This window comes from Callorhinchus milii, unplaced genomic scaffold (genome assembly GCF_018977255.1).
Source record: "Callorhinchus milii isolate IMCB2004 unplaced genomic scaffold, IMCB_Cmil_1.0 Scaffold10, whole genome shotgun sequence".
In the NCBI taxonomy this organism is placed as follows: Eukaryota; Metazoa; Chordata; class Chondrichthyes; order Chimaeriformes; family Callorhinchidae; genus Callorhinchus; species Callorhinchus milii.
Window position 1 is genome coordinate 9,246,913 of NW_024704751.1, and position 24,112 is coordinate 9,271,024.

At 41.7% G+C, this 24,112-nt stretch overlaps 2 protein-coding genes across 4 annotated transcripts in view; one reads left to right on the forward strand and one right to left on the reverse strand.

The window, feature by feature from the left end:
* adora2b (adenosine A2b receptor) lies at positions 1–22,881 on the forward strand. Of its 3 annotated transcripts, none has more exons than XR_006085311.1 (3): positions 1–730; positions 13,965–15,322; positions 22,870–22,881. XR_006085311.1 is itself a non-coding variant. In XM_007896475.2 (2 exons), the coding sequence occupies exons 1-2, from the start codon at positions 399–401 to the stop codon at positions 14,644–14,646; spliced, it is 1,014 nt and encodes a 337-aa protein (XP_007894666.1). In that variant the 5' UTR covers positions 1–398; the 3' UTR covers positions 14,647–15,555. The 3 variants fall into 3 exon arrangements, 1 of the variants encoding a protein (XP_007894666.1); XR_006085310.1 differs by lacking the exon at positions 22,870–22,881 and adding an exon at positions 20,304–20,327; XM_007896475.2 differs by lacking the exon at positions 22,870–22,881 and having other exon boundaries at positions 13,965–15,555.
* Positions 14,050–24,112, reverse strand: part of zswim7 (zinc finger, SWIM-type containing 7) — a 25,263-nt gene continuing 15,200 nt past the window's right edge. The window contains exons 5-8 of the mRNA XM_007896476.2: positions 20,574–20,678; positions 19,260–19,367; positions 14,852–14,896; positions 14,050–14,562 (exon numbers count right to left, since the gene is read on the reverse strand). Coding sequence (XP_007894667.1) covers positions 14,891–14,896; positions 19,260–19,367; positions 20,574–20,678 — 219 coding nt within the window. The 3' untranslated portion in view covers positions 14,050–14,562; positions 14,852–14,890. The remainder of the gene's footprint in view (positions 14,563–14,851; positions 14,897–19,259; positions 19,368–20,573; positions 20,679–24,112) is intronic.

Below are 24,112 nucleotides of genomic sequence, written 5' to 3' on the forward strand. Positions count from 1 at the left end.
AGAGAGAGAGAAAGTAAAAAGAAACGAGAGAGAGAGAGAGAGAGAAGGAAACAGACAGTAAAGGGGAGAAAGTGACAGGAACACACTCTCACTCTCACTCACACACACACACAGCAGAGATGAGCTGAGAGGGAGTAGGACACGTCGCTATCTCCCTGTGTGGAGCTTCCCCCAACCCCCCCCCCTCTTTCCCCCTATACACATCTCCAATTATTCCTCCCTAAAAAGAGAGAGACCCCCATAACCGCACTCAAGGGGCTGGAGGACAAGAAAGAGCACTGAGGACCCGCACTGCACTGGCCACTGGGCAACTCAGCCACGTTTTTGTTGGTGGACGAAGCAAAGTTGGATGTTGCCTTGGGTCCACCTGCTGAGGATTTTGCTGTGTGGTGTGTTGTATGGAAATGGGTCCGAATCCCCTCTACATCACTGTGGAGGTGCTGATCGCTGTGTTGGCCATCCTGGGCAATGTCCTGGTCTGCTGGGCGGTTTCCATCAACACCAACTTGAAGACGGCCACCAACTATTTCCTGGTGTCCCTGGCTGTAGCCGATATCGCGGTGGGCCTCTTCGCTATCCCCTTCGCTATCGTCATCAGCATTGGCCTTCCCACTGACTTCCACGGCTGTCTCTTCCTCGTTTCCTTTGTGTTGGTCCAGACCCAGAGCTCCATCTTCAGCCTCCTCGCCGTGGCCATTGACAGGTATCTGGCCATCAAAGTGCATCTCAGGTAAAGGGTTAAAGGGCATTGGAACGGGTGAAATGGTTAATGTTACTGATCGCGCCTGACGACCTTCCTCTTCATCCGTGCCTACAGTCACCTCTCCCCCCCACCAGCTCGGTGTCATGTTCTGCTGCTGTCCAGCTCTCTGGGATGCCACCCTGGGTGAAGGGCGCGATATAAATGCAAGTTGTTGATGTTGTTGCATTTGATACAGCGCCTTATCACGTTGTTGCAACACCTCAAAGTGCTTCACAGGATATACTGTAAAGTGGATTGAGTGTATATTTTGTGGGTAAAACGCGGCAGCCAATTGCGCCCACCAGTGTCCCACAAACAGTCGTGGATTGAGTGACCAAATTTTTGGGGGAGATATCTCGCCCCCCTTGTGGCTAGATCGTTTTTTTCACACAGTAGCTCAGGAATTGAACATCTGGACAACTATCTACTGTATCTACTCTCTGGACTGCACGTCCCAAACCAGGTTATTGGGAGGGCTCGGTGTACCTGGAATACACTTTGAAAAATATTATAAGGTAGAAAGCAGTGTTGACATTTATTATTAATAATAATTATAATCCTTGCCTTATCACGTCGTCGAGCCATCTTAAAACGTTTCACAGAATATACTGTAAAATGGATTGACCGTATTTTGTGGGCGGAAAGCGTCAGCTATTTGAGCACAGCAGTGTCCCACAAACAGTCGTGAATTGAGTGAGTGACCAAATCTATTTTTTGGAGAGAGGGAGGTGACATTAGTCACGGTCAAAGAGGAAGATTTCAGGCGCTGTATATCTTTACAGTTGTTGTAGCGAGTTGGAAACTTCTTTTTCTGGAAATACGTGTCCATAAAGTATATCTGGCTCCCAGCACATGACGGACAGCCGCGTGAAGACTGATCAAATTCCAAGTTGCTTCCCACCAGTTCACTTCCTGTTGTTGATGCACTGGTGGCATTTTCTTTACTGGTGGCTTTATAAATGGAATCTTGTTGTTGTTGTTGTTGTTGTTTCTGTTGTGTTGTCATCTGCTGAGACTTTTGTGCGCGCTCCGCCAGTGTCAAGCGCTCTGGGATGCTATCCTGAGTGAGGGACACTGTGTAAATGCAAGTTGTTGTTCTGCCGCTCTAGAGCAGGGTAGAATCAGCAGTTTTCTGTCTCCCTGGTACAGGAGTCTGTCTCAAGACCTTCCTCTTTGACCAAACCGACATGATAAGGCGCTATATCAAATGCAAGCATTATATATATAACCGAGACTGCCATATCAAGTCAGTTTGAAGTCATGTGCTATGTACTTGGGTTAAGACTCTGGTTTGTTTCCTGAGCAGTTTTGATGTGTAGCAGAGGGAGGAGCTGATTAGACAGCACTATGTTCATGAACTGAGAAAATCTATCGCTACCAAATTAATCCTATTAATACCTAAATGTCCAATAAATTCCCCCAAACCTCCTGATCCTAAGCATTCTTCCCGACTCACAGTGATTGATCCTACATAAAGGCCAGTGTTAGAGGCATAAGTTTGAAATTCTAAGTTATTAATTATCATAGTCATTGCAGTGGTCTCTGATTCTTCATGGCTTGTAAAAGTAAAATCATTATAACTTGGCTAGATAGAAGAAATTGAGCAAATTTGCACTACATTGAGAAATATTCATTACATGAAGCAAACGGAACAAAATCCCCTCCCTTTTCCTCTCTTGGGAGGTTAGCAATGGCCAGTTTATACAAGTTTTCTTTGCAAAATACACAGTCACTCCACTTTACAAAATATTCTCTCAAACGCTTTGAAATGTCTCAATGACGTGATGAGGCTATATAAAATCCAAGGATTATTATTATTATTAATGCACGTCATTTTTTTTATTGTGGTAAATGTAGGCTTGTAAAGTTAGAGAATTGGGAGCTGGGGTAGAATGAAAATTAAAATTAGTGACTGTTCAGATCAAAACTGAGGTGCCATTCAATGCAGATTACACAAATTCAATGAGGATTTTCGCAACCTCTATTGACCAATTCTCCAGGTTACAAAATCAGGTTGAACAGTCAATCACTCTGGGCTCTTTACGTGCAGCAGATTATAGTAAGACATAAATTGGCATTTTTACAGTGCCTCGTCATGTTGAAACATCTGAACAAACTCCACACTTAGTTGCTGTCAAGTAGTGTCAAGTAATGTCCACCTGAAGAACAAGGCAAATGGGTCCTCAGTTTAACGTCTTGTCTGAAGGGCGGCAGCTCCAACCATGTAGCCCTCCCAGGACCACACTGGAGTGTCCTTCTAGACTAAGCATTCATGACAGAGGAGGACGAATCACAATGTACACACGTCACTTGAGAAGGGTATGAATCGCAGATTACTGATAAATGACGATTCCTATAGCAGCAACATAAGGTTCGAGTTAACCTGTGATAGAAGTGAGATTGCAGTGTAAACAAGGCACAGGAATTGATACTGCGATGTCATAAACTGATCAAGACAGACAGCTAGAAAATGTATGAAGAATATGATGAAGATTTTAATTTGACAAAGAATACTTCTTGGAGTATAACAGTATTAGGTTATTATGTGTAATATGTTGTTAATGGAACTTGTTGGGGTGGCGTAAAGATGCTAAAGTTGATCTAGGTATTTCCAGTTCTGGGAAAGCAGGAAATCAGACGGGTATCTGACTGTTGTCTATGACCCGTGTGTCTGTATTAGGTGAGGACAGGACCCAGCTTAAACGTGAGCCCTCCCTCCGCACCTCTCCCTCTCTCACAGACTGCCATAGTCAGGCTCACATGCGAAGCATGACCACTTGGATGAGAAAGGCATTGACAAAGACTATAACATCAAAATGCACTTCACAGGGAAGCGTTGTGTGTTTGGAAGCTGATGTAGCAGCCAATTTGTGCACAGCCAAGAGCCCAGAAACAGCTCTGAAATGAAGACCAGTTTGCTTGTGCCAGTGACTGATCTAGCACTCTCAACAGAGGGAGGGCGAGGAAACTGAAAGAGGAAATGTAAGCTGTAGTGAAGCGTTTTGGTTGAGACAAAGTTGATTGGACTATAACAGGATCTGGAACCTCGTTCATGACAAGAACACTGAACCGAATGCATTGGTGTCAGGTTGGCTTAGGTTCTAGCACACTCTCTCGAAGTCACAATGTTGTTGGTTGAATTGCCTCTTTGAGTTCAGTCTAGGTTGACACTCCAATTGTCGGAGGTGCTATTCTTTGGAATAGACGTTAAACTCATGCCCTTCATACCTATTCGGATTGATGTTAAATTCTATCATGTTCGGTTCTGGTGACACTGTTGGAAAAGAGATCATTTCCTTTCTCCAGATAAACTGGTCATTGATTTCAGGGTTATTGATGTGCTCCATCTAATTGGCTATTACAACTGCTTACATCTACACAACAATGCAAAATACAGAATACATTCACTTACTTCCTGTGTATCCTGTGAAGCACATTGAGACATACTCTCCCAAAAGCACTCCAGGTCAACTCACGCAAGGTCATCTCGTTATAACACGTACAACCCCCTAAGGCATACGTGCACCCCAGTCCCATTCATTTTCCTACCAAAAAACACATTGATTTCTTTGCACTAGTCGTATTTTGCAAGTCGGATATGAATTTTAACTTTGTGGTTCAGACAGCTGCGAGCTGAATTCCCTCGCCTGCACTGTATGTCAGAGTTTCAAAGCTTGGGTCTGGCATCAAGACTTTGGTTCTACTCCAGGGTCGAGGCCTAATGATTTATTCAGTGGAATTTTCCTCCAATGATCCTTTATTTTGTTATGTTGAGCAGTCGTTTGGAGTAAATATTTACTGAGCTCCCCAGTGTCTGCAGGAGTCCAAGTTAAACATCCAGAGTATGGAGTTTCCACGCTACTTCAGCGGTTGATGTTTGCATTTAGGTTTTTTGAATTCTGTTCTCCGGGTTTGCATTGGTTCTTTCATTTTTATTGATACCCGCTTCAACTTCTTTAACTCTAAAGCTATAAGGTTCCATCTAGTCTTGGCTCCTCTGTAAGCCCGTTTTGACTGAAAATTTTTAATTTAATACAGAATTTGTGGAAAATTTGTGGAAAAATGGCTTAATTGACGGTTCGCTTTCTGCTGAGGGTTAATAATTTCTTCAACAAAAAAAATAATAATTTTCAAGCCACGACAGCTTTTGGAACACTGTTGTGTGCAATTTTTGTCCACAAAATATACAGTCAATTCACTTTACAATGTATTCTGTGAAGCACTTTGAGATGTCTCAATGATAAAAATAATAATCCTTGCATTTGTTATAGTGCCTTATCAAGTAGTTGAGACATCTCAAAGTGGTGCACAGAATATACCGTAAAATGAATTGACTGTATATTTTGTGGGCAATATCACTCTGAGATGTAAAAAATCTTAAATTCAATTGTAGATTAGAAACGGGTTCCTTTTAAGAATCTGTTTCCGTTTTAGGACTGGATTTAAGAGTTTTCCATAATTCTAAGCCACCTGACTCTTTAAGACAGAATGTATTTAGGGGCTGAGACTAGGCGGGATTTCAGATTCCTAAAGAAGAGGTCAAATACAGTAACAAATTAAGTTGGTGCCTCTCCCAGGGAGTGAGGGACACTGGAACCATCTCACAAGCAATAACTATAATCCTGTATAATTTGGGATGCGGCAACTGGATTGTTTGTGTAGAGACGCAAACACACACAAGCATTGTCTACCTCATTCCCTGGACCTCAAAACTATGGGACCTCTTCCCTTACTCAGTTTTCTCTTCCTCCTACAATCTACAGACATTCAAAAGTCAAGCTTGGCTTAAGTTTGAAACGTATGTACAACAACTTGCATTTATATAGTGCCCTTCACGCGCTGCAGTGTCTGTAGATTGTAGGACGAAGAAAATCGACACTTGTTTTAATGTCTGCATGTCTGCTGGTGTTTTTTTCTGAAGGCCTTTTGGCAAATGAAAAAGTGGGTTCCAGAGAAATCATTTCCTATAACTGTTTCTCGGAACATGTCGGAATTTTTTTTTTCTCTCTACCTCAAGTTGTGGGTGAGGCTGACATTTTGCCAACATTCATTGGCTCCTGTTTCACTGGGAAGATAGTGATGGGACCTTCTCTCTAAACAGCTTCAGTCTTTGTGGCGATATCGTTCTCGCCATTGGGGAGAAGTTACACCCCGGTCTAGATTTACTCCATTTATGTCACAATTTTACCCAGAAAATATACACAGTCAATTCACTCTACAGTATATTTCTGTGAAGCGCATTGAGATATCTCAACAACAGTAAGGCGCTATATCAAATGCAAGGATTATTATTATCACATTTGACAGAATCCAGAAATGCAGCTTTAACACAGCTTTAATTTTGAAGCCAGTTTTCTGAAACGTCTGGAAGTTTCAGAATTGGCTGAAAGGAAAGAAGCAGAGTTGTTGTTAAGGGAGTTAGATCAAAATGGCAAAGGTATTAAGAGGTTTGTACTGGAACTCCTTCTGTTCCTTATATATATTAAATGACCTGGATTTGCAGACCCAATGTATTAACTACATTAGCAGATGAGACCATGTTGGGGGAACTGTGGAATCAGAAGTAGTTGGAAAACTCTGACAACGGGAGGATGATAGAGTACTGGCAAGAGAAGTTTAATACGGATAAATGCAAGGTGCTACATACAAGAAGCAAGACTAGGAAACACAATTAATCCATGAATTGGATATACTTTGCGAAGGGGGAATCTGAAAGAGACCTAGGGGTGTCAGTTGATTCATTCCTCACTACTGTCAATGCAGCAATAAACAAAACAACAACAACACCTTGGATTTATATAGCGCCCTCCACGCCGGTTTGTCTATATAAACAAGACAAACAGGATGTCGGGCTATATTGCTAAATAAGTTGAGTTCAGATTCCCAAACATAATAATAATATATTTCAGACACAACTTTATAGAGGTGTGCAAAAATTGTAAATGGGAATTGAAAACATAAAGAATACTTCAGGATGAGCCAAGATAGAAGACAAAGGTGGAATGCTCCAAAGAGCAATTTCAGGACAGACCTCAGGAAGTTTTTCTTTATCCAGAGGATAATTAATGACTGAAAAAGGTTGCCCGGAAGGGTGGTTGGGAGCAGGACTCTAGACCAATAATAATTTCTCTGCAATTATGTAGGAAAACACAAGGACTGAATAGAATAGAATAACTTAAAGACTAGTTCTGGTAAATGTTTTCTTCAGAGATAAGCTGAGGAACCCACACAGAAGTGATGTTTCTACCCAACTGACTATGATGTAACCTCCCACCTCCAGTTGGTAGCTGTGAACACAATCGGAAATGTGGCAGAATTGAATGTTTTTGCATTTGCTTATGTAGAGTGTGTTTTTTAAACTTGTACTTTATGCTAACTTCCTGTTTTTTTCATTTATTTTTAACAGCTCACTTTGTATAGCTCAGTGAAACAACATTTCTCTGAAATATGCTCATAGCAATAACCCAAGAATAATATGAATACATTTTGAAGTAAATAATAATTATTATTAATCCATGCATTTGATATAGTGCCTTATCACATCGTTGAGACATCTCAGAGTGCTTCACAGAATATACTGTAAAGTGAATTGACTGTATATTTTGTGGGCAAAACACCCATGAATATATATATCAAATCCAAAGTAGATTTATATTCATCAAGTTCACTTTTGGGGGGGGAATCGTATAATGAAATAGGGCTGTTTGCCAGCAGAACACGTATCAGTGAAAAAACATTAATCTTCAATATTTTTCTTTTTTCTAACCCTAACTAACCCACATCTCGTTGATTTTATCTGCTTCCTTTTTCTGAAGGTGTACTGACTCTTTTGTTCATTCTAAAGTTCCCTCAGGCACTGGATGTGCTCCAGTATTTTCTTTATATGTCTGTTCAGCCATATGGCAATAATAACTACCATTACCCCCCAGCCACATTTGCTTAGTTCTGGGTGAGGCCATTAGATAGGGTTTGGGAACAGGAGTCCCGGCTAATTTTTCTCTAACCGAAGTTCAATGCAGGGGCCGGCCAGTTATGGTGTCTTCACCACCAGCTCAGATGATATCAGCGAAGTCAACAAAGGTGGGAGATAGAACCTAGGCCTGTATGGTTTAGTCTACACTGAGCAACAAATCGCACTTATGTAGTGCCCCTCACACAGGGTAGCGTCCCTGACTGCTTGATTGTGGTGGAGCTCGACCCTAGCTGGGGGGTTGGTGACCATCGAAGAAGAAAGTCTTGAGGCGTGACCTGTTATCAAGTTAGCGAGTTTTGGCTGTTGTTGCAGCTTGCTTTTCTTAGTGTTATATATGATTCTAGAAGCATTTCATTAGCAACAGCTCGCAACCCTATAAAAAGGCCAAAGAACAACTTTTTGTTTGCTAACGACAGCAATATCATGGAGAATAAGAGATTGTATACATGTTCAGGGGCGTGAAAGGTCCATTTATGACAGATACCGGGAAGTACATATTTCTTTACACAGAGGATAACTGCCAGCTGAAAGGGTTATCAGCAAGTGTGGTTGAGGGCAGCACACTAACCTTATTCAAGAAATTGCTCAAGGGCTAAAATTCTGGTCAAATTTCCTGTATCTAACAGGGAAACCTCATTAGAAGCCCACACTACCGTGCCACACACCACCAAGCAGTTCGCCCACAAATATACAGTCAATTCACTTTACAGTCTACTCTGTGAAGTGCTTTGGGATGTTGAGAAGAGGTGAAAAGCGCTATATCAAATGCAAGGACTATTATTATTATATTATTATAAACAGAATTTCCGCTTGCTGATGTGTTGATGGGGATACTGGAAAGATGAAATCAGTGGATCAAAGGGATCTAAAATTAGATTCCCCCCTACCCCCCCCAGACCATTACTATTAGACTATGTATTGAACGCTATATGTAGAAAGTGCTGCTTCACATGTATGTATTATGTAGGAAGTGACCATCAGTGGTGTTCTGCAACAATAACAACTTGCAATGATATAGTTCCCTTCACACGAGTAAAGTCTCAGAGTGCTTCACAGGATTCCGTGCACAATTTTATACCCTGAGCACACAGTTTAGCTAAAATAAACACAGTGTTTACAGCACTTACAGCCAATGATATCAACAAACATGATTACAAAATGTGAGAGACAACATCAAACACAATGCACTGGTAATGTTAGCCTTCAGAACAAAGGCTTTAGAATTTGTATTCCTTCAGACTTCCACCCCACTCCGCCCCCCCACCCCCTTACACGCCTATTCTGGAATATTCCTTGCAAAACGTGCGGACCAGCCTCTTGCCTGGCACTGTGCTAAAAGCTTTGGTTGAATCTAAATATAAAACAGATCTCCTCTTCAACAAGTTCTTTCAATTCATCAAAGAACTCCAGGAGACTTGTCATCAGAATGTTCCCTGTTAAGAGACGTGCTCTGTCGTTTGGGGAACAGAAGCTTCCTGGTATTTTGTTTCTCGGTTCTTTATTCAATTTGTTCGTAGTCGGATCAGTGCTGGGAATGAAAATGGGATTGTTCGGACCAGCTCCAAACAACTAGTTGATGGAGCCACAGCTGTGAGAGTCGTTGGTTTGTTCTGGACTTTGTTGTTCTGAGCTGACGCTGTACAGGGAGGCTAAATTGGTCTCAGTCTTTCCTAAGTGAGGGAGAGGGAAGCCAGCATATACCCATGACAGCAGTATTGTCTGCATAATTCATCAAAGAATTATTGCTGCCTCGTTTCGCCCATAAAATAGTCAATCCACTTTACAGTATATCCTGTGAAGCGCTTTGAAACATCTCAACAACGTGATAAGGCACTATATCAAATGCAAGTATTATTATTATTAATATTATACCCAGCAGAGCAGTATTGTGCTGTCTGGTGCCTCGCGTATAGTTACTGTCAAGCACTCCGAGATACCGCCCAGCCTGAAGGGCGCTATATAAATGCAAGTTTTAGTTGCTGTTGATGTGTGAGCCTTGGCTGTGAGTGTCAGCAGACCTCGCGACTGTAAAGGGCATCACCGCCAATCAGGTGTGCCGGGGGGGGGGGGGGGGGGGGGAGAGTACCCCAGACAACAACTTGCATTTATATAGCGCCCTCCACACCGGGCTTCGTCCCAGCGTGCTATTACTGCTGTACTGGGTATACACAAACACATTATCGATGTATTGAACAAACATATGTATGGCAGACTGCATGAATAGTAATAATAATCCTTGCATTTGTACTGTGTATTTGTAGGTAAACATAGCGGCTAATTTACATAGCAAAAGTCTCACAAAGAGCCATGAAGTGAGTGACCAATTTTATCTAGAGGGTTGCAGGCCAGGAACCTGGGAGAAACTCCTTTCTCTTTTCATATAGTGCCATGGGATCTTTAAGGTTCACCTGAACCGACAGATGGGACCTTGGTTTAACGTCTCATCTAAAGGATGGCACCTTCAACAATGCAGTGCTTCCCTCAGTACTGAATTGGAACGTAGCCTAAATTCTGAGCTCAAAATATAACAGATTTGACCTGAATAAATGGATCATTGAGTTGGTAGAGATGAGGTGGGAGTTTACATCCACCAGGATGTGATTAGTTTTAACTAACAGAAGTTTCCACTTGATCCTCTCCACAAAATAAGACAGATGGCAAATATCCACAGAAAGCAGTGATAGTGAAGTGAAGAATTAACAGAAATAGCAACATGCAGCCTGGGTCACCAGATCCCCACAGTTCTGAGAATTAAAGGCGGGTAAATTCAGAACAAATCTGCGGAAACACTGCTTCAGTGAGCGAGCAGTAAATGTATGGCACTGGTTCCCTAGCGAGATGGTGCAAGCAGAAAATAATGTTTGTTTCGAGAACAAATGAGATAGATTTCTGTTAGAAAATCATATCTGGGGATACAGTATATAGTTTGCGACACGATATGTCAAGCGACTGCTAGGCTGGTGACAGGCGAGCTCGACGGACCTTGTCTTATTTGCCAGCAAATTCTTAGAATGTCAGCGTCTCATTCACCGCCTACAAATTAATAACTTCCATCTTTATTGTGCTCTGAAATTGCACAATCTCACTTTGTGCACCATACTATCCTTTTTCAAATGGCCCACGGTATTTAGCTACAATGCACTTCCACCACAGAGTTTAGGATATATATAGTCAAGAGAGGCGACCACAGGCGGGACTGAAATTGCACCTAGCTTTAGACTGCATAACCATTTGACTTATAATTTGAGATCCGTGTGGAAAAGGCTGAACCATTTTCAATTTGGAAAGGCTTGTTTTTCACAGCCCTTAGAAAGAACGGACTTCGAGTTTTCAAGCCTGGATTTAAGAATCTTCTACAATTCTGTAATGCTGGTACGTCTTTCAAGTTCTGCCTGAAAACTTTCCTCTTCCACCGTGCTTACGGCCACCTCCCCCTGGCTTGGAGTCAGCCTCTGGCACTGTTCTGTGACATTACTCTGCGTGGAGGGCGCTCTATAAGTGCAAGTTGTTGTTGTGTGGGTATGCCTACAGATGGGCAAAGGATTGAGATTCTGTGTGGGCAAATGGGACAAAATGTACAAATCTGCATATATGACATTTGAGTTTCTTTTTGTACGATTCAGAATAAATTGTCTTCAGAAGCACACCAGGCTATGGAGGTCTGTAGAGAAACAAGGGGTGTAGGCAGATTTAATGGTCAATTAGGAACTGTTTGATGCTAGCTGTAATGGAAAGACTACAATAGGTGCGTGTCCTGGAAGATGAGATCAAATGGGTTGCAAGGCTTTCTCCATCAAACTACTTTTATTTGCGACCCAGACTGGAAATAAAGGGATGAGAAGTTTCACTTACGAGGAGAGACTGGAGAAATTGAGGTAGTTTTACTTACAACAAAGAAGGTTGTGAGAAGATCTCATAATGGCTTTTAAAATTATATGCGATTTGATGACATAAACGGTGAGAAATTGTCCCAATTGGTTGGTGAGTCAGAATCTACAGAGCAGATTTAAGGTAATCATTAAAAGAACAAAGGGAGATCAAATGTTTCTACACAGAGGGTTGTTGGGATGTGGAATTCCAGACCTGTAACTGTGGTTAAGGCAAAATCAATATTACCTTTTAAGGTAGAATATTATAATAATAATCCTTGCATTTGATATAACGCCTTATCACATCTTCGAGACATCTCAAGGTACTTCACAGAACATACCGTATACTGAAATTGACTATATTTTGTGGCGAAACTTGGTAGCCAATTGCGCACAGCAGTGTCCCACAAACAGTCATGGATTGAGTGACCATATTAATGTTATTTATTTATTTGAAGGGATTATTACGTCCAGAAAAACCCCCACATATGAATACAAACAAAAGAACTTTAAAATATTTACCACGTCATTTGCAAGTAGGAAGAAATTGAAACACATGAGTCAATACAGTGATGGTGAACTGTACATTAAATGAATCATTTATTGGAATTTCCACATAATCTTAAATATTACCATAATGCAGTCTGTATGTCGATTGTTGAGCCCCTGTTCACTCACTTCCCTCGACAGGTATTTAAATGTTTTCCTATCGACTCGTTGAGTTTGTGTGTGTTTCAATCGGGAGTTTAGCTCAAATGTAAATGTTGGTTTTGTGAGATCATTGAGTAATAAACAAATTCACCGTCTTTACAAACATTGAAGAAATTTGAAGTAACCGACTAAGAAGCCAAATCTGAGTCCTCACAGGGAGCTAAATCCATTTGAAGAAAACTTGTGCAATATCACAAGAGCTCGATTTCTCAATTTCCTTTTTCAAAACTGAACAGATATAAACTTTCTGAATCTGTCTTTCTGTAATAAAAGTCCTTGCATTTTATATCACACAACAACAGCAAGATTCCATTTATTGAGCGCCTTTCACGTCGGGAGGACGTCCCAAGGCGCTGTACAGTAGGGTCAGGACCTGAGCAGGGGGGAAATGGTCAGGGTGAGGGGAGGGAAGGGAGGGAGCGAGGAGGGGGTAGAGAGTCGAGAGGAGAGCTGAAGGCACGGTCAAAGAAATGGTGCCAGTATGTCAAAGAAATTGTCTCAAAGTGCCTTAAGTGTCTGTTAACCGTAGTGGCTGTAAGAGATCAGACCATTTGATTGCGCAAGGCAACATCCCACAAATATAAATGAAGTGAATGACCAATTTATCTGGAGGATTGTTGACCAGGACACAGTGAGAAAAGACTGATTAAATCAGTGACATGGGATCTTTTAATATCTTCCTGATCAGATGGATTTTCAGTTTAACATTCTTATCTGAAGAACTGCAACTCAGACAATGCCACTGAGATGGAGCATTAGAGTAGGCTGCAGATTCGATGTCTTTTATACGAAGCTTAAACCCACAATCTTCTGAACCAGAGGGGAAGCCAACTGAGCTAAGCTGACACAGACTTTAAGGTGGAGGGAGATAATAATAATAATAATCCTTGCATTTGATATAGCGCTTTTCACGTCGGGAGGACAACCCAAAGCGCTTCACAGAACACACTGTAAGGTGAATTGACTGTATACTTGTGGGCGAACGCGGCAGCCAATTGCGCACAGCAATGTCCCACAAACAGTCGTAGATTGAAAATGACCAATTTATTATTGTTTTGGGTTTTGGAGGATTATTATTAGGCTCTGTGTGGAGTAAGGAAACTTGCCCAAGGTTTCGCCCTCTGCCGGGAATTGAACTCAGGTCTCTCGCTCGCAAAGCGAGTGCTCTAACCACTGAGCTACAGGACTCCGAGATACTGCTATATATAGCAGGAGAGAAGACTGCGTGGGGAGATGGTTGGGAGAGATAAAAACAAATTGAAAGACAAAAATTCAACAACAAATACAAGTGTGGGATTTCTTCTGAACTAAAACATTTTTATTACACTCAGTGTCTGATGAGTTCCTGACATGGTGAAATGCACAGCCTCTCCTGAATCCAACTCTGAGAAATTCTTAAATTTCACAAGATATTACAGATTATTAATAGTAATCCTTGTGTTTGCTACAGGACATAGCATTGAAACGTCTCATTTACTGAAGACAAAATTGCTTCAATGCCACTGTTGTTTCACACATTATAATAATAATAATCCTTGCATTTGACATAACGCCTTATCAAACGTTGAGACATCTCAAAGTGCTTCACAGAATATACTGTAAAGTGAATCGATTTGTGTATTTGTGGGCGAAACTCTGAGATTGTGGTTGTTTTGCCTTTTCCCTCCAGATATAAGGGGCTGGTGACTGGCCGACGAGCCAAGCTGATCATAGCAGTCTTCTGGATCCTCTCCTTTGTGATCGGGCTGATTCCATTGTTTGGCTGGAGCGGATCCAAAGAGTGTCTGAACAAAACCAACCCAGTGACCCCTACAGACAACGGGTCTTGCCAAGTCCAATGCCTCTTCTTGAATGTTATAGACATGGGCTACATGGTCTACTTCAACTTCTTTGGCTGCGTTTTGACTCCGCTGATCATAATGTTGGTGATTTACCTGAAAATCTTCACTGTCGTCAGGAAGCAGCTCCGACAAATCGAACACAGTTCCATCAACTCCGACACCTCCAGGACCTTTTTGCAGAAACAGCTGAATGCGGCAAAGTCGCTCTCCATCATAGTGGGCTTTTTTGCCTTCTGCTGGCTCCCGCTCCACATCCTGAACTGCATCAACCTGCTCCACAACGACTACTTTCGAACATTGCACCACAATTTCATGGACGTCGCCATTGTCCTGTCTCACGCGCATTCCGTTGGGAATCCCGTCATCTATGCCTCCAGGATTCAGGAATTCCGAAAAACTTTCCACCAAATTATTACCAAACACATTCTGAGAGGAAGAGACAAAGTGTTGAAGTCGGACAGGAGTAACACCCAGGACACCTACTTACAAGCCACAAGCTTGTTGACATGATACCTTGTGTTTGAGGTTCTAAGCCTTGGGAGGGGGAGAGAGAGATTCAGGGAACTCAGACTATTTGAGACAAATTATTCACAGATGTCACCTAAGATTTTTTCTTTTGTAGTTTTATTAACCCTGTGAGTCAAGAACACAATTGCACTCGAGAAGAATGTTTACAGCAGAAAGTGGCAAGTGCAAAAATTGCAGAAGGACCAACCTGTTATTGGAATGTCAGCCTCCTTTAGACATCCTATTTTTAACTCTGAAAATAAACAGTAAGACAATGTAAAATGAAGGAAATGTACAACCAACATATCACAAGGTTTTCACTGGCACGAGACACAGAGAGAGAGGGCAGACTGGATAGGATTGGAAATTAAGTAAATGGACCAGAGGCAGAGTTCCAAGTGTGACTTATTACTATACACTCATTTACTCTTTCTTTCACTGTCCGACAGTGTTGTCACTCTTGCCTCTAAGTGAGAAGATTGTGGGTTCAAGCCACAAACCTTCCATGGTGAATTGAGCTCATTGTCAGGCTGGCCCTCCAGTGCAGTAAAGAGGGTGCCCATCATCGTTACAGGAACCGTCCTTTGAATGAGACGTTAAACCAAGGCCCTATCTGCTCGCTGAGATGGAGTTTAAACATTCTGTGGCCAAAGGAAGGGAGTTTCTCCTGTTACCTTAGGTAAATTGGTCATTCATTTCATGGCTGTTTTGGGCCGTTTACCTGCTATGTTTGCCTCCTTGACAGCAATTCCCTGTGAAGTTTTTTGAGACATTTCAATGTTATACACACCATATCAAACTCAGAGATTATTAGTATTACTAGAAAAAAAGAGACAACAGACTGGTCTTTTAAACGTTTTATGTGCAGATAGTTGTCATCCATCGTGTATAACAAGCTACAGTGATATGAGACGAGGCTCCAGATGCCACTTCCAATTCTTTCCTTTACTCATCTATTGTTGAGTGGGTGAATTCTCACCCTGTTCTGGTTCCTGCTCTGAAATGTACCTGTTTATATTGGTTCGGTCTTTTCGCTGAATGCTGTTATGTTTCTACATAAGGAATGTGGCTACTACAGAGGCCACTGACTTGTGGTACTGGCATTGGAGGCTGTGGAGTGCTAGCCTGACATTACCATAAATCTCCCTCGTGCCCAGTGACAGAGGAATGCATTTTACAGATTGTAAAGTCCAACAGTATTGATATTCCACTTGTGTTGAAATGTAAAGGTTACAAAAGGAGACAAAATAAACTAATTATTACTGATGCTACAATCACACCTAACTCTCCCAACTTCATCATTGCCCATTCTGTCTCTGTAAAGTGCTTTGAGACATGCTCCTACACGAAAGCCTGGAGTCCTGTAGTTTAGTGGTTAGAGCACTCGCCTCGTTTGCGAGAGGACCTAGGTTCGAATCCCGGGCAGGGCGAAACGTTGGGATTTGTAGGCTAGAGTGATGATCCTTAAGTTAATCTGCTGGGAGATGGCAGACAGTGAGGCCTGGCGAGGCCTGGGGTGATGGGGTTGAAGTTTGCGGAGGGTAGAGCTGGGCAGGCAGCCGAGGAGGGCAGTGCAGATGGACAGTCTCGAGGTGACTGAGGCAGGGATGAGGTTTGACCACATTGTGCTGAGTAAATCATTTTACAAAATAAACAATCAGTCTCACAATGTTTGAAAATCACCCTGAAACATTCTTGGCCAGCAGAAAATTCAGTTTGCGCAAATGTTGGATGGTATTTAGTTATTGAGGAATATTAATCTTAATCTCAAAGGTCATCAAGAATTTTAGAGACCAGCAATCACAGTTTCTGGAAAAACTTCCTTACTGCTAGGTAAACAGAGGTATGTGGAGTAGGAAACTTGCCTAACATTTCGCCCTGAAATCACACTTTGTCTTGGTGAGACTGATGGAGAGCTTCTGGCTGCTATCATAAACATATTAATGATAGCATCTGGCAGCCAAATGTTCCCGTACTCTTGGGCGGGTCACCAGATCAAATGTTTTTTGTGAGGTCAACCAAAACACACAGTAACGAGCAGGTCGGTAATGCTGTGACAGGAATCCACGCCGAACCTCAGATGGGAATGATCAGTGGTGTTGGCTCTTAAGAGATTTAGAAATGCTCTTGTTAAATAACTTGCCCAGGAATCGGGTTCTATGAGTGTCCTAGTCATCCTTTCCCTTGGGTATTACAGCAACGCCCACAAAATATACAGTTAATTCTGTGAAGCACTTTGAGTCGTCTCGAAGACGTGATAAGGCACTATATCAAATACAAGGATTATTATTATTACCTACGCAGACAAAATATACAATCAATTCACTTTGCAACATATTCTGTGAAGCGCTTTGGGACATCTCAACGATGTGATAAGGCGCTATATCAAATGCAAGGATTATTATTATCTTTAAATTGCTGTGGAACAGTTTCCTGCTTTCACACATTTGGGAAAAGACGGAAAAAATCAGTGAAATTAAAATCTCCATTTGGTCCAGGTTTTTTGCTGCTTTTTATTGAATCAATATCTCTGCAGAGTCACAAAAAGAACAGCAATTTTGGTCTCATCAGAGAGCTGCTGACATCCTCAACTATTTATCAGCATGTACCATGCCCTTCAGGAAAGCATGGAAGCCCCACTAAAGAACTTCCAAATAACTAAGGCTCTTCACAGGAACCCAGCCTGGGTATTGGCTTGCATTTGCACAGAAGTAACTCACCCTAAGTATCCATCTTCCTATGTCAAATTGATACTCTGCTGGCTTTGTGTTTGTAGGAAATTGCATGATTTTGTTTGAATAACTTGTCAATGAGAACCCACCGAAAAGAAAAGCCATTTATTTAGATGCAATAATTCAAAGAGCCACAACGTCACAGGATTCCCAGAAATGTGACACAAACTGTTTATCTGCAAATGAGCTAGCTCACTGTCTTGCTAAACAATGTTGGCTTCATGGAAGCCTTTGTCATAGGATTTCCTGTTGTGTTTTAGGATTTGTTATCCACACTTTTTTTTGAACTGTTAAATGAGAAGTGGTGTAGCAACAGCAACAACTTGCATTTATAGAGGACCTCACGCAGGGTAGTGTCTCAGAGCGCAACAACAACATGCACAGAGCTCCACCTCAACATCAAAGTTAAATTTATACAGTGTCTTTCACATCGGAAAGATGTTCCAAAGCGCTGAACAGTTAAAAGTTTGCAGGTTTGCACCCAAGCTGGGGATTGGAATCAAGAGGGTAGAAGGGTAGGTAGGGGCAGTTGGGAGGGTGGCCAAAGGCACAGTCAAAGAGGAAGGTCTTGAGACGGGTCTTGAAGGCAGGCAGGGCAGGGAGAAACCTTGGGCAAGTTTCCTTACTCCACACGCCTGATAATAATCTCTCCAAAACAAAACAATAATAAATTGATCATTTTCAATCCACGACTGTTTGTGGGACATTGCTGTGTGCAATTGGCTGCCGCGTTTCGCCCACAAATATACGGTCAAATAATTTTACAGTCTATTCTGTGAAGCGCTTTGAGACGTCGAGAAGACGTGAAAAGCGCTATATCAATTGCAAGGATTATTATTATTATTATTGTAGGGAGGGGGCGAGGTGCAGGGGTTCCGGGATAGAGTTCCATAGGGTAGAGGCAGAATAGCTGAAGGCCCGGCCACCAATGGTAGGGCAGGCAGGGGACGTGGAGCGCCCGCCGAGCGGAGATGTCGGTGTGGTGTTGGGATATTGCAGAGGTAGGAAGGAGCAAGACCTTGGAGGGTTTCAAAAGTGAGGGAGAGGATTTCAAACTCGATCCTCTGAGGGAAGGGGAGCCAGTGGAGCCACCTGAGGATGGGGGTGATCGGTTCACGGAGCTTGGTAGGAGAAGGACACGAGCTGCAGAGTTCTGAATACGCAGCTTGTGGAGGGAAGAGTTGGGCAATCCAGCTAACAGGGAGTTAGCATAGTTGAGCCTGGATGGCATAAATGCGTGAATGCGGGTCTCAGTGACCTGAGGGGAGAGACAGTGGTGGAGTAGGGCAATTATACAGAGGTGGAGGACGGCACAACAGGACATGGCCCAAAGTGCTGTTTAAAGGATAGAATACAGCACAATAGGGCCTCTGTAAAACATGAAAGTTGGGCGAGGGGAGGGTTATCTCCTGCGATTGTTGGTTAGTTCTGTTGTATTCACAGGAAATGTGGTACAGGAAATGATATTGATGGAGACTTAATAAGCTAGACGTTGATCACTTTTTAGCATGCGAGAAGCCACATCCATTTTCGAATTTTTGCTAAGTAAATATCAGGGAACAAACTCCAATGGGGCTATAAGCAAACCCATATTATAATGAAGAGCATTACAGCAGGGTTCTACTCTAATACTTAATTTGACATAAGTCAACTTGTTTCCCAAGCTTTATCGAGCATATACTATAATAAACATGAGTGGAAAGCAAAAATTCTAAACCAGTGACATCTGTAACGACTCCTATTAATGCCATTAATAATAAATGTTCAGCCTCTCAGTATGATTAATGGATGAGGTTTACCCTAATCTGAATAAAATTAGAACCCACCAATCAATCAGCAATATTCCTGGCCATGGGAGGTTCTTGTTTAAACTGCAGAACTCACCCCATTGTGCTTTGCTAGCAGTAAGCTAGTGAGTTGCTTGTCAGAAACCTTTTGGTCATGGCACAGTCCCATTGCTTGGCATAGATACGCAGCAAGAATATGTTTGCACTGCAATACAGAAGAAGAAAATGAGAAACAGAATGAAACATCCCTTACGGCAACTGTTGACTATTTTCAATCCAAGTCGTTTCTTTTCTATTATTATTTTGTAGAACACCACACAAAAGAGAACAACACGTAAAGTTACCCAGGTTAAGTGAAGTAAAGTTTGTTTCATCAGCAGCTAAACATTGCTCATTCATTAATCTGTCATCTCAATGTTAAAGACATGAATATATGAATTACAGAAAAGTTAGTCAAACATCAGAACAGTAAAGGGGAAAGTATTCATATAAAGAGGACAGGGGCTAAATGGGTTAATCAGCAATATTTTAGATGTTACGGGGTGTGTGTCACAAATGTGCAGGAATGAATTGAGAAGCTAATTACAGAAGCAGACAAAGGAGTTCACTCTGCATCATTCACTTGGATTTCCAGAAGGGAATGAAAAACTGTACAACTGAAACTTTAATAAAAGGACAAAAAGATACAAAATTGATAGCAGTGCACTATGATCTTCTGGAAGTGAATCACACAGCACCAAACGACTGATTTGTACAGGTATCGATCACTCCATCCTTGCCATAGATAATAATTATAAGTTGTACTGGAGAATCACCAATGAAGGCAGACTCAGAAGCGAGGGTGCGACCGATTAAGGTAGACTGACGCTGAGTGCCATTGTCTGAGTTAAGGAAGTTCTTTTATAGGCTTTATAGGGTATTTCCCAAGATCTTTACTCAATGATACTACTACTAATAATCCTTGCATTTGACATAGCGCTTTTCACGTCTTCTCGACGTCTCAAAGTGCTTCACAGAATATACTGTAGAGTGAATTGACTGTATATTTGTGGGCGAAACGCGGCAGCCAATTGCGCACAGCAATGTCCCACAAACAGTCGTAGAATGAAAATGACCAATTTATTATTGTTTTGTTTTGCAGGAATTATTATTAGGCGTGTGGAGTAAGGAAACTTGCCCAAGGTTTCGCCCGGCCTGGAATTGAACCCAGGTGTCTTGCCTGCAAGGCAAGTGCTCTAACCATTGAGCTACAGGACTCCAATGCACTTTGGATAACTTTGGGAGTGTATTTGGGCGTCAGCAACTCATGCTGTATATGCGGTGTTGTAGCACCGAGTGCTGTGTCTGTGAGAGATAAAGGGATATTAGAAGACGGGGAAAAGCCCTTGTAAATTGAATTTTAAGTTCGTACCAATATATTGTCATTTCTTCGTATCACTGAGTACATGAAGGCTGGACACGAGCAGTAGTGACAGAAAGACAGGCAAATGTATGTTTGCCGAGAGCTTCCCAGAACCTGCAGAACAAAAGGTGTGTAGTCAAACACAAAACATCAAGCACGTCACTGACAGCTTCATAATTGTCTTGTTTAGAGTAAAGTCTGAGAGTGCAGCACTACACTGAGGCAGTCAGTGACACTGCCTGGCAAACAGGTCAAGGAAGTTGTCCCTTTCTATCAGAAATTGTCATATCCGTGTTTAAATAGCTACAAACTGAAAATACAATTGATTGTGCTGCCTTCACATTATATACAAATATGGAGCTTCCTACTTCTTTGGGTTTGAAGGTTGGGAATTCGAGTCCACGTTGTGGGATGCTCCCCGTAGTCCAGGCTGACACTCCAGTTCAGAGATGCCAGCTTTGGGATGAGATGCTAAACCAAGGTGCCATGTGCTGTTCGGGTGGGATGCTGAAGATCCCACAGCGCTATTTGAAATGAGGAATTTCTGCCAGTATCCTGGCAACAACCCCATATATAAAATGGTCATTCATCTCATGGCTGCTTGTGAGATTTTGTTCATAGAAATGACTGCCACATCTGGCTTTAAAAAAATCACTTCACTTGAGACGCTTTCAGACCTTTGACAAAGGCGTTGTAAAAATGCAAGTTCTTTCTTGAAAACCATGATAGCAGTTGATTACCTCAGGCATAACCTTTACATAAGACTTATCTGTGACTTCAAGCACTTAGGGAAAAATCTAAATGACTTTAGAATTTAAATAGAGAACAGATGATAAAGAAGGGAAGTTATAAAAGGGCCCATGACCTCAAGTTGTTTTTGGCCAGTGTATGCACAGTACAATACAAAACAGCTCACACGTGTAGACAGGAAAGACAATACAGAACAGGCTGAACCTTATAGTTCCCCCACACAGGATAGCGAGTGTTACTGGGACAGATTACACATTTCTGGCAATGGACCCAATTGAAGAAGTAACCTGATATACAGTTCATGAACAAAACCTCACCCATTTGCTATTTGTTTCATAGCTAAAGTGTGTGAAACAGTCTCCCATGGCATCTGAGAATAGGAACACCCAATGACATCAATTCAGAGTTATGCAGTTCTCTTGGAGTAGCAGTTATTTGACTGCCTGCTGCTCATTTCTGTTAGTGTTCTGTTAAGATTTCAGGTCAACGCTAAGATGGGACTGACTACAGTTAAATACTAGGGCAGCAACTCCCAATGGACTTGTGGATATAGAAGTACGTAAAGACCAGAATATCGCAGGTCTATTTCCCAGGGTTGATCTCAGTCAGGGCAGCAGTTTAGGCCACAACATCTGGCTTCACAGTCCTTAGGTTAGTGCCTGGATCAATCAGGTTTTCCACGCAAGCATTATCCAGAGATCTGTGGTGGAAAGTGTTTGTGGGCAGGATTGGGCTTGGCCCAGCCCACTACATTATTCATTTGTGAATCATAGCCACTTGGGTAAGTATTTGAGTTCCATGGAACTCTACCCGAGTAGGAGAAAGACAAATCTGAAAGATTCAAAATGTCTTGAAGAGAACAGGAAGGAGAGAAAATTCAAAGAGAAAATCAAAATGAGGGATTGTTAGTAAAGAATCTTAGATGTTCAACTGTGACTATGATAATTGGCCATTGTACAAAAGTGGTTTTGTTAGTTTATCAGTGTACAGGGGATGTGAGTAATTCTTGCACTTTGCTTCAGCTTCCATAAGGTCAGAATGTCTCAAAGAGTTTCTGTAAAGGGCAGCAACTCTGTATTTAGGGAAACGCGACAGTCAGTTTGTACGCAGCAATGTTTCACAAACATTAGTGAAGTGAACAGTCATGTTTAGCTGCAGGATTGTTGGCCAGGAATCCAGGGAAAAACTCCAACTGGGCTTTTTTTAAACAGTGTTGCAGAATAATAGTAATAATAACTATAATCCTTGCATTTATACAGCGCCTTATCACGTTGTTGCGACATCTCAAAGCACTTCACAGAATATACTGTAAAGTGAATTGATTGTGTATTTTGTGGGCGAAACACAGCAGTCGTAATGTGAACGGCAATGTCCCACAAGCAGTTATGGATTGAGTGACCAAATTATTTTTTTTATCATGCCATGCAGATAACTTCTCCCCTACATTATTAATTTTTAACGAAGATGATAAGACAACCAGGTCAGTTTTCTGTCGCGCTAATTGAGTCTTTGATTCACACCGATTGCTAACAAATTCTCGTTAAATATTTCAAAGCGGGGTGCCGGGGGAAAAAAGAGCAAGAAAAACGCCACCCGCGATCTCAATGTCCATCTGCTCTGCCAATACCGACTTTTCGATCCCACTGTGAAATAGTAAGTATTCTAATAAAAATATTCAACTCTCAATCGCTACTTGAAAAGCAATTGCACAAAAAAAAGGAAGGAGCGACTACCTCATTTCCGATTTCCGCAAGTAAGGGAACGGTAAGGTAAGCTGACAACATTTTGCTTAGCCTCAGAAGACATTTAAGTGGTTATATATTGATTGACTCAGTTCCTATACGATGCAGTCTATCACATGTATTTGGAGGGTGTCAATGTCAGGCAGCACGTTGCCACACTTTGGGCAGGCATGTTCTGGAAGGTTTTCAAAATCTCCCGTTACGTTGACTTGTAGCAGCAGCTCTACGTTAATCGGAGCTCTCGAGTCTAACTTCTATGGCGGTGCTGCAGCTCAACCAAATCTTTAACGTCCAGCTGAACAGGCAGACAATATAGCAGTTTGGTTCTTAATTACTCTCTTAATTCTTAATCATTTTAAGAGGAAAATAATTTTAAAAATCGTGGCAGCTGTGAAGAATCATGTAGCAAAATTCCTGCGCTTTTGCCTATTTTGCACGTCCCTATTGAAGAATTTAATAATTTTGCTGCATTTCCCTTTACATCAGATGTAAAGCATACAGAGGAGCTCAGGGAATTATTGAACTTCCATCTACCTGTCTGCAATAAAGTGTAATTAGTGTTACATGGTAGTGTGAATGATGTATTTTCTTTAAAGAGAAAATTATTAGTGAATTATTTCTCCACCCAAGAAGGCTTTTGACTCTTTTTTCCTCCAATTGGAGATGGTTCCATGAATGTCAGTAGTGTGGGGTAGTGTATTAGATTTCGTCCAGTGATTCCTTTGTTTCTATGGCATGCTTTCTAGATATGGGAGTAACCAAATTATGAAGTAACCTGGGTTTCATAGAGTTATTGAGAAGAATAAACGTGCATGAAAGATGAAGCTTCTTCTACAACAGGGAAGTGAGATTCCTTTATCAGATCAGAGAGTGACCAGAATTTCGAAGAAGGACTAAGAGTGGAGTCATGGGTTAGATTTAAGCAAAATGTGAAGGAACTGCTTTTTTAATGAAATAAGATTATTATTTGCAAAAGTGTCATGCTGGTCTTTGGAGATAGATATCAGTGGGTGGAAATAGAAATTTACAAACTACAACACCACATTCCATTAGAGC